This window comes from Erinaceus europaeus, chromosome X, assembly GCF_950295315.1.
Source record: "Erinaceus europaeus chromosome X, mEriEur2.1, whole genome shotgun sequence".
In the NCBI taxonomy this organism is placed as follows: domain Eukaryota; kingdom Metazoa; phylum Chordata; class Mammalia; order Eulipotyphla; family Erinaceidae; genus Erinaceus; species Erinaceus europaeus.
Genome location: NC_080185.1, coordinates 86,275,438 through 86,285,882, shown reverse-complemented (window position 1 = coordinate 86,285,882; position 10,445 = coordinate 86,275,438). Strand labels below are relative to the sequence as shown.

Below are 10,445 nucleotides of genomic sequence, written 5' to 3'. Positions count from 1 at the left end.
GAAGTGATCAGACCTGATTCTGGATCTTCTGAGTCTAAGCTTTTCAAATGGCTGTTTGACATTCATATAATATTCATATAATCTTGGCTCTGTGTGGGCAATGACTCATTCCTTGAAGTTTTAAAGGGTGCTTCTCCCAAGGACACATGCCTAGCAAGGGAAGACCTCAGGATTTGAACTGGATCAACCATAAAGCTCACACATAGCCTTGTCACTCTATCATACAGATCCTTAATGAAATGAGCAGGAAAAACTCCCTTGTCCTTACCTCCCACACACCCAAAGGCATCTCTTCCACCCAGTTGCCTAGGTTTCTACCATTTCTACCTCACCTCTCCTGGCTAAAGCCTCTCTCTCCATGAGCTCCACCATGGGGGAGGGGGTATAAGTAGGAGGCAGAGGCGGGAGGTGAGCACAAGGTCTTTTATGAGGCATCAAATATACATTCTTATATACAAGGAAGAAAAAAGACAATGCCTGAACCCCATATCCTCTCCATACAACCCCGCCCGCTGCTGCCCTCCCCCTCCCCTAAGCCCCATGGTCCCTGACCCTTTACATAGCCAGGGTCTGTCTGTCTGTACTGCAGCCCATGGTGGAGAGGGAAGAGGGAGGCAGGAGCTGAAAAGAAGCTGGATAAGTGGAGTGAGAAGAGCTGGGGCTTGTAAAAAAATATTTATAATAAATAAACAGGGCTGTAAAGAGGGAAAGGGGACTGGAGAGGCAGCAGAGACTCTGACTGACAGGAGAACTCAGGTATCCTGGCTCCTGGCCCTGGCTCTGATGGCTTCAATCTCTGCCTTTGGAAGGACATCTTGGGCTCATGGTGGCCCTCTGGGAGCCTCTCTCCCCAGGGATGATGCTGAGTGACCTGCCCCATCGAAGTGAGGGGGGCGATGTCTGTAAAGTGCATTGTCTTCAGTTGTAGATGGGGGAGGTGGGAGGGAGGGGGGCATGCAATATGGGTGAGGGAGGGCAGTGCCCTTCTCAACCCAGACCTGAGCCCCCTCAAACCTGTCTGGACTTTGATCGGGATAAAAATGTTGCAAGGAGAGGCAAGGTCCTGGAGCTGAAGAGGCCTAGGCTAGGGCCCAGTAGAAAGAGGGTGTAAGCTGGCTCCAGAGAGGAAGCACTGCCTTGCTTGGGGCCCATGGGAGTGGGGGCCCACCCACTTGAGTACACTGAAAATGTCCTCTGGCTGACAGAGATACATGGAGGTGTGTGATCAGGCCCTGAGGTCAGAGAGTGGGCTGAACCAGCTGAGGTTTGGCCACAACTCTACAGAGCTTCCTCCTAGCCTGGATGCAGGCAGAGGAACCCTGGGGAAGTCTTCACCCTCACCTTCCTAATACCTGCTCTTCCCTACCAGTCAGAGCTGACAGGGAGCTTGCTCTGGCCTGGAGGTCTGAAGCTATTCATTCAGCTAGACCTCTGGTAGGGGGATGGGGGAGGGCAGTGCACGCATGAACAGAGGGAGTGCAGGATGGAGATCTCTGGAAGGGTCTTACCACTCCCCAGAGCTGGAGAGCCCTGCATCCAGGCTTCAAATGGCAAGGATCCTGGAATCTGGAAGGAAGCCCCATGATGACTACTGGAAATTAGACAAGGTGTCCCCGAGGCAGGGAGAAAGGGATGGGGGGGGGGGGCGTGACAAGGACATTTCTATGTGTATACATATTTTGGAAAAACTGAGCACGTAGAAAGGGTATAAGGTCCCTCTCCTGTGGATCCCTCCAGACCTCCCTGGGCCCCAGCTAGCTCCATTCATCAGACCACGGTGCTGATCCGGCTTGGCTTGGCCTTTGGGTTTGCAGTGGGTGGGTTGGCTGTGCCAGGGGGCCCAGAGGCGTGCAGTGGGCCATGGGGGGAGGTGGGTGGCAGGGGTGAGTGCGGGGTGTGGGGTGAGGGAGGGGGCAGAGGTGGGTAGGAGGGATGGGGTGGTATAGGTGAGTGCGGTGATAATGGTGACTGGGGGTGGTGGGAGTGGGAGTAGGAACCTCCTGGTGGCCGGGATCCAGGGCCCCCAACAGCCCCTGCTGCTGGCATCATCTGCGGGTGGTGGCTGAAGATGAAGTGCTTGGGACCCTGTTTGTGAGCTGGAGGGTGCTGGGGGGCAGGGCTGTACAGGGGCAGAGGGGATGTGGGTTGGTGTAGGGGGTGGCGGCCATGTGGAGCAAACTGAGGGTGCCCCCCTGCCCCCCGTCTAGGAGCCCTGCCAGGCCGGCCCAAGGTGTAGTGCTGGGGACCAGGGACTGGGCCATGGGCATGAAAATGGCGATGTGGACCTACAGGGGGTGCTGAGGCGGGAGGTGGTGGGATGGAGCCCAGCTGGGGCAGGGGTGGGGGCTGCTGAGGAGGTGGGGGAAGAGGTGGTTGCTGGGGTGGAAGGTAGGGTGGTGGGGCAGGGCCTGGTCCTTGGCAATACTGGGCATGCAGGGCCTGGAGTTTGGACTGCCCATCAGGCAGTACCCCCAGGCCACCATGGCTATGACCATGGTGGTGGTGGTGGTGGTGGTGGTGGGTGGAAGAAGCAGATGAAGAGGAGGCAGAGGCCTGGCCTGTTGGCGGCGGTGGCATCTGGAAGGGCCCCTTGCCCCGCTTGCTTCCAAATAGGGAGCCCAGGAAGGATGAGGAGTTGGAGACGGGCCTCTGGCTCTTGTACTCCTCTGGCGGTGGGGGTGGGGGCGGAGGTGGCATCCTCTGGTGAGGGCGTGGACTGCTAATAACAGACCCCTGGAAGGGGTGGGGGAAGTCAGGCTTCTAGATGTCCTAACCCCCCAACCCTAACTCCACCCAATCCCTGAAGGCTGGAGCTGGGCATAACGAAAACCAAGTGACAGTGCTGTACTTGTGCTCAGAACGCCCCCACTTTGCAGAGCTTGGCTGTCTCCTCCACTATCTGCTCTGAGCCACAGCTGGGAGAGGAAGATTTAGTAGGAACTCCTCCTCAGCATCCCCATTTTGCAGGAAGAGCAAATGTTAGAGACAGAGTAACTTGTTCAGGGCTCAAAGAGCAGGACTTGGAGATCACAGCTTCTCATGGCCCAATTTCTCGGGGCATTACAACCCCAAGGTGAGTCGGGATTGGCCCTGGGTGGAGAAGGGGCTCCGGAAAGTGGAAGACAGACTGAGAGACAGGCAGAGTGGAGGACAGACAGAGTTGAGGACAGATGGAGAGAGTGGTTGGCTGGGAGAGGCAGCCCACGGTTCCCAGCAGGGAAGAGGGGGAAGCGACAGGTCCCTTCCTCCTCTGGGGCTCCACAGCAGGGCAGGGCTCATGCAGAGGACGAGTGGGGCAGGAGCTGGCACTTACTTCGATGGTGCTGTCCAGCGATCCCACGCTGTTACGCCGCCCCCGCTTCCCTGCACCCACAAGCAAGGAGCCCAGCGTCAGAGCAGCAACCCCCCTCCCCACCCTGCTGGGCACCAGTCTTGGGCCCCTCCCAGGGACAGACACCCCTATTCCCTTGCCCTCATTGAAGAGGGGGAGGTGGGGAGGAGAAGAAAGGAGGAGAAGGAGGAAGAAGAGGAGGACAAGATGGAGGAGGACGAGGAGAAGGAGGAGGAGGAGAAGGAGGAAGAGGAGGAGGAGGAAGAGGAGGAGGGGGATACTGGAGAGATAAATGAGGAAAGAGAGGAGGAGAAGGGAGCAGTGAGAGAGAGGGCTAAAATTCTGGCCCCACTTCATATTCCCTGGCCCAAACCCTGGACTCCACCTGTTCTGACCTGGCACAGTGCCCAGGGTCCTGGATGAAGGCAGGGTGCGTGTGAGTGGAGTGGGTAGAGGGAGAGCTGGCAGTCAGTGACAGCAGGCAAAGAGGACACCGGGTCCCATGACTTCCCAGCCAGGATAGGGACCCAGGAGACTTGCCTGCATCTGAGAGGTCTCTCAGGGAACTGCTGAGTGCACCCCGTTTGAGCCCATCGCCTGCCCCATACGTGTCCTCCAGGCTGCTCCGGGCAAGTGTGCCATTCACGGAGTCCTTGGCTCCTCCGGGCTGTGAGGCATTGGGTCGCATGAGGCCTTTCTGCTTCTCTAATTCCGCTGGGTGGCAGTAAAGGAGACAGGGAGCAAAAGTCAGCAAAAGGAGTGGGAGGGAACCTGTCTCACCCCAGTCTTCCAGGGGCCCTGCGCTTGCTTCAGGCCTCTTACTTTGACAACCCCCGTACCCTAACAGCCAACTTGTTCCTTCAAAACATCAGTGACATCCCAAGCCTACATTGCACCCAGCACTATCTATGATTTGGAGTTTTCTTTGTCCCTATCTATGTCTGCTCCTTACCCCTTCCTTTTGTGCCTTCTGGCTCCTCTCCTCTCCAACTCATTCTCAGTCTGGCTTTCCACGCACCCTTACCCTTCAACATAGAGCTTTGCATGATGGTTTAGAGGCAGGGGCAGGAAGGCCCTTCTAGGCTATGGCAAATGGCATGCCCTCCAGAGTCTGCTTAGTATTCAGAGACCTTGTACCAGAGCATAGGGCTCCTGGAAGGCCTACAGCAGAAAACCAACAGGCATCAACTTCTCTTGTACACTCCAGCAGTATGCTTGGTGTTAGGCATACACAATCTCACTCAATCTTCATAGGTGTTTTAAAGGTGAATATGATAATCCACATTTTGCAGAGGGAGAACCCAAGATTTTGAAATGTCCTAGAGTTTGTCCATGGTCACACAGCCAGAAACGGTGAAGCCTACATTTGGGAAGCAGGTCTGTGCTGTCCAGTCTCCTTTTATACCTTACCTCCATAGAGATGTCATAAAAACATGTGTCTATTGCCCTTGTTTTATCATGGTCCTCCAAATACCCGCCTCCCATCATCTCTAAGTCCCCACGGATTCAGGGCCTGGTAAACTGAAATGTGTGATCTTGTCTTTCGGAGGAGTACAGCAGATTATGTAACTACACAGCTCTTACTTGTCTGTCATCTCCTCCCCTGTCTCTTCCTCCTTAACACTTCATTACTTAAACTGAGATTGCTTATCCCAGAGAAGAAAAAACAAACAAACAAACAAAATCAGAATGCACTGGGAGGAATGAGGTGTAATTTCTGTTTTCCATTATAAGGATGAAAATTACTTGGGGGTACCCTGGGAGCTGGGAGCATGGGTCACTGGGATGCAACTCAGGAACTAGAATGTGGAGGAACAGAAGAAAGGTTGGGAGGGGGAGTGACATTTGTTGAGTATCTAGAATGCTCAGCAGTACTACCCTACTAACATGTAGGATACTCTATTTACCTTCTCTCCTTTATTCTCCACAACTGTCTGACAGCGATTTCATGTTTGAAGAAAGCAGGGCTTGGAGAGCCAGGAAACTTGCTCCAGTTTACTCTGAAAATAAGTACCATACCTGGGACCTAAAACTAGAGTCCTACTCCCAATACTTCAATAATTCTCCCTGCTATCTTTCAATAGAAAGAAGAGTTAGCTCATAATTCAGAGGCTGAAGGGTTCCTGGAATGAGGGGGCAGGAAAGCTGGACAAGTTTAACCTTCAGGTGTGAGATTCTCAGAGGACAGGATTCATGGTATCCTCAGGGCACCATATCAGGAGAGGGGGAAGGAGAAGTGGCTGGGCTACTTACACTCCACACGGTATTTCTCCATCTCCTGCACCTCTGCAATGGACTCACGAAGGTCGGAGGTGAATCGCAGCCGGTCCTGGAGGCTGGGAGCATTGAAGATGATGAGGACTTTTCGCTCCCCACCAGGTACTGCAGATAGCAACTTGATCCCAAACTGGTAATCTGGGGTGCGGAGAGAAGACGGGAGGTCAGTACCTCTGTCAGAAGCAAGGTAGTGTACTCCCGAAATCAGTTTTCTCACACCTATTTCTGAGTCAGCATCTTCTATACTCAAGCACCTTCAGTGGTTTGCCCTTTGTATCTGAGGCCCCCAAACTCTAGGCAGTTGCTACCATATTACTTCAGGATATTTCAGTATATTAAAACAATGTGAACACTGCCAACTCTCTGGGGTCCCATCCTTCAAGCCTCTGCTCCCTAAATATCCAACAAAGTTCCTCTGTCTTAGTCTACCACAGTACAGTATGATCATCCCATCAAAGAAGACATACTACTGCAGTTCTAAGAGGGTGCCAGGAGTTTCTCAGGGCTTCCTGGACAGACTCAGATCATCCCCCACTCTGGCTTACCTTCATCCCTAGGACCAAATAGGTACTTTGATGACCTTTAGCCCAGTTATAATAAACTCCCCAAACTAGAAGTTAGTGTAGACAAGTAAAAAGCATGGAAGCTATGGCAGAGACTCTTGGGATGCCGGGATTCAAGAAGGGACTCACACGAATTCTGGAAAAGCTGCATATGCATTTCCACGAGGGGAAAGGACTGTCGGAAGCTGTATGTCACCAAGATCTTCTTCTTCTGGAAAATTTTGGTGACCTTTGGTAAAGGGTAGGGAAAAGATAAGAGATTATGTTTTGGGTTGGGGGATTTCCACATAACACCTTCCTTCTCACCACTAATAGACATCTATACACACATGCAGACACATAGGCACAGGTTGGGAAGAACTGAAGTCTGAGGAGCAGGGTTAGAGAAACAGAGACAGGAGAAAGTGCAAGTTCATGATGTAACAACTATGCATAAGAGGCATTTGCAAATTATATAGGAAGTAACTCAATGTTCTGTCCTCCATGGAGCCATTTCTAATATCCCACATGTATTTTTCCTCCTTTTTTGAGCTCTCAGGATGCTGGTACTGAGTGTTGCACTGAAAAGGGTTTGGAATGTGTGATTTCCCTCTGCTGGACTGGGCACAACAAGAAGCAGGTGTGTGTGTGTGTGTGTGTGTGTGTGTGTGTGTGTGTGTGTGTGTGTGTGTGTGTGTGTGTTTCATGCCCAGCAAATGAAATCTTGGCTGAACAAAAATGTATAGGGTTAGTGAGTGTTCCTTTCAACAACTTAATGTCTTTATAATGTACTTAGGGGACTGGGTAAGGTTCACTTGTTACCATGCATGAAGACCTGGGTTCAAGCCCCCAGTCCCCACCTACAAGGTGGGAAACTTCATGAGTGGTAGAACAGAACTGCAGATTTCTCTTTTTCTCTCTCACCCTCTATCAGAAAAAAAGGAAGAGGGAAAAAAAAAAAGACTGCTGGGAATGGTGGAGCTGTGCAGGAACCAAGCCCCAGTGATAACCCTTGTGGCAACAACAACAAAATCACGTACTTGGGGAACTCTGGACTCAATGAACATAGGCTGTGAACATCTCAGACAGTCTTTAAGTGGCATTTAAAAGAATACCTTAGACAGTCTTTAAATGACATTTAAAAGCAAAGCATCATACAAAACATTGTTTAAATCTTTTCAACAATAATAAAGACCAACTCTCATTCATCAGTATGAGCCCAGTGCCTAATATAAGGCTAGACACACATAGCTGACAGTGAATGACAGATGTTAAAAACTAAATATGCTAAAAGTATGTAAATATGTAAAGGTATGCTAAAAGAAAACACTTAGCCTCTATGTGAGTCAGGCACCCATCTGGGTTAGGCTACCCCCCAGTCTGACCTCTTATGTCTTCCTCACGACAACCCTAAGAGATAGAGTTTAACCTCCCTTTCATGGATGAACAAGTTCAGGGAGGGCATTCAGGGGGCTTCCTATAAAGCAGAAATTCTCATCTGGTGGTGATTTTGCCCTCCAGGGGACACTAAGCAATGTCCAGAAATGTGTTTGGCTCAAAGAGGTGCTACTGGCATCTAGTAGGCAGAGACCAAGGTATTTCTAAACATCCAATAGATATTAACTCCCACCCAAATAATTGCTCTACCCCCAGTGGCAATAGTGATGAGGTTGAGAGAAGTTGTTCTAAAGGGGTGGGGAGACAAATCACAGTCCTCAAATCCCTGAGAAGCTTGTCTCAGATGAGAAGGACAACACTTGCTGTCTGTGGACCCAAGGGTCCTGTGACAATTATAGGTGGAACCCTCCTCCTAGGACATAGCTCCTAGCAGTCAAGAATTCTCTGACCAGAGGGCCAGTAAAATAACTCACTTGGATAGTGTACTGCTTTGTCATATGTGAGACCCAGGTTCAAGGTCGGCAACCACTGCATTGGAGGAAGCTTTGGTAGTGTTTTCTTTCCCCCATTCATTCTCTCTGCCTCATTGTTTCTTTCTCAGTTTCTGAAAAAACAATTCTCTGACCAGGAAACTGGTTGCTTTGGAAAAGAGTGGCCTTCTTTCCCTGTAGTCATGCAAGTAGGGGGCCATGTAGGAAGCTGGGTAAGAGGTTAGACAGAAGATCCTGAAATTTCCATCTTACTTACAGAGTCCCAAGAGTCCCAGGTCTAAAGACCACATGGCTGCACTGATGATGAGCTTAGTTTTAAGAATCTCTTCAAGCATCACAAATTCACCTCCTTCTACCCAACTCTCTGGGCTATTGCGGTAGTCATTTGCCTACCACTTTCCAGGTTATAAGTCTGACATCTCTCCTGGGCCTCACATTTTCTGCCCCTGTGTGTAGCTAAAACTATCTTCAAGTGGACCCATGAAGTAAAGGAGTGGCAGGGGTGGTGTCTGCCTTATTCAAGGTTACACAGATTACATGGAAAAACATGTTTTATTAACCAATGTTAACAAGAAACATGTTTCACACAAGACCCAGTGGTCAAGCTCACCACCTCCCTTGCACAGCCTCCCCCACAATGTTCATACCACCAGGAGATCGTTGAAGAGGAACACTTCCCGTTGATGCAATCCTAGCCTCTGAGGGCGATTTGGATCTGGCACCTCATAAAGCTGGCAACAGCAAACTAGTCGACGGTGAGGAAGAGACAGGACCTAGACAAGGCACAAAGAAAGAGGTTTCAGCAAGACCAGCATACCTGCTCAGGCCGGCAGCACCTTAATATTAACCACAAGAAGTTTACCAATAGTACATGGTATTGTCACTTAGACACAAGGATTGTAAGCAACGCAATTCTTGGCTTTTCTGCTATCCTGCCTTTGTCTCTAATTCCCTCTGGCTGGAATGCCTTTCTTGCCCAGCTTCATACAGTCACATTCCACCCACCTCCAAATACCAAATTCCAGGGCTGTCTTTTCCAAGAAAACATTCCTGGTTTCCCTGAACTGAAAATGACCTCTCTCTTCTTTGCGCCATCCTAAACAAGCTCTAAGGCAGAAGTGTTGCATCTATGTCCAGTACTCTCCCTGGTCTGAGTTTATCTCCAAGGACAGACACTCAGGGCTGATTTATATCTACATCCCTAGTGTACAGGGAAACACCGACCTCAGTGGAAAGGTATTTGAAAATATTTGATAACTAAAAGACTAAAGTATCTTTGGGGCTTTATTTATTGGCTTGGCTCCTCACTTGGGGTGGACAGGGAAAACTAAAGGTGGGGAGGACACTAATCTTTATACAGAATACACATGTGTCTTGCAATGAGCTAGATACATTCTCACGGAACATCACACTCTGTCAGCACCGAGACACATAAGGAATGCATTATCACTGGCATCTAGCCAGTTAGGCGTGTCTGGGGCTCAGAGAGGACCACTGACTTACCACTAGGCAGAGGCAGACCCCCAGACATGTTCCCATTGCAGTCTCCCAAGGCACTTACTGGTTTCTTGCCCACAATCATGCGCTCCACAGCCTGCACCTGGGACACATGGTCATCATTGGTCCGCAGCTCACGCCCCTGGATGCGCTGGTAGATGCCCACCAGGAGGTCTCGTGGGATGTCTTCACCATTGTCAACCCCTGGGTAGAGAGAGTAACACAGGGATATAGTACAAGGATACAAGGAATTAGTGGGCAGGGGCTTCCCACAACTCTTCATATCCATACATGGAATACAGCTATGGCCAGAACTGGAAGGGCTGTCAGAATGTGGCCAGGAAAGGTGTCTAAATAACTCAGAGCACACAGTGATGAAAACAAATTCTATGGCATATTTTATGGCATTAACTAGTAAAACGAGCATTAAGCAATAACATCAGTTAGTAAACATGTAGATAAATGGGTATGTGTATAGACACAACTAATTTAGAAAGTCATTTGGCAAGAGGCTAAATATTCAGTGATTCCTCTCCTAGAAATCTGTCCCAAGGGATTACTCAGAAATATATATATGTTTGTATATGTGTGTAAGTGATGCTTATGGGGAAAGTTGAAAATGACCTGAATTCTAGTAATAGAGAAATAGTTAAGAAAAGTCAAGTTTTGGGCTGGGGAGACAGTATAATGGTTGTGCAAAAGACTTTCATGCCTTAGGTTCTGAAGTCCCAGGTTCAATTCCTAGGACCACCATAAACTGGAGCTGAACAGTGCTCTAGTCTTTCTCTGTATCTTTCTGTATTTTTCTCATTAAAAAACAAATAAGTAGGGTGGTCCGGAAGGTGGCGCAGTGGATAAAGCATTGGACTCTCAAGCAGGAGGCCCTGAGTTCAATCCCTGGCAGCACAT

General features: G+C 49.9%; 1 protein-coding gene across 9 annotated transcripts in view; it reads right to left on the bottom strand.

The window, feature by feature from the left end:
• Positions 1 to 409: 409 nt before the first annotated feature.
• The window catches only part of IQSEC2 (IQ motif and Sec7 domain ArfGEF 2), a 94,605-nt gene continuing 84,569 nt past the window's right edge, over positions 410 to 10,445 (bottom strand). For 6 of the 9 annotated variants that reach the window (XM_016191583.2, XM_007530845.2, XM_016191584.2 and 3 more), the window contains 7 exons: positions 9,601 to 9,740; positions 8,687 to 8,812; positions 6,301 to 6,400; positions 5,585 to 5,746; positions 3,872 to 4,045; positions 3,314 to 3,363; positions 410 to 2,733 (listed from right to left, as the gene is read on the bottom strand). In XM_016191583.2, coding sequence (XP_016047069.1) covers positions 1,768 to 2,733; positions 3,314 to 3,363; positions 3,872 to 4,045; positions 5,585 to 5,746; positions 6,301 to 6,400; positions 8,687 to 8,812; positions 9,601 to 9,740 — 1,718 coding nt within the window. In that variant the 3' untranslated portion in view covers positions 410 to 1,767. The remainder of the gene's footprint in view (positions 2,734 to 3,313; positions 3,364 to 3,871; positions 4,046 to 5,584; positions 5,747 to 6,300; positions 6,401 to 8,686; positions 8,813 to 9,600; positions 9,741 to 10,445) is intronic. The other 3 variants (XM_060183533.1, XM_007530848.2, XM_060183532.1) reach the window with 2 other exon arrangements.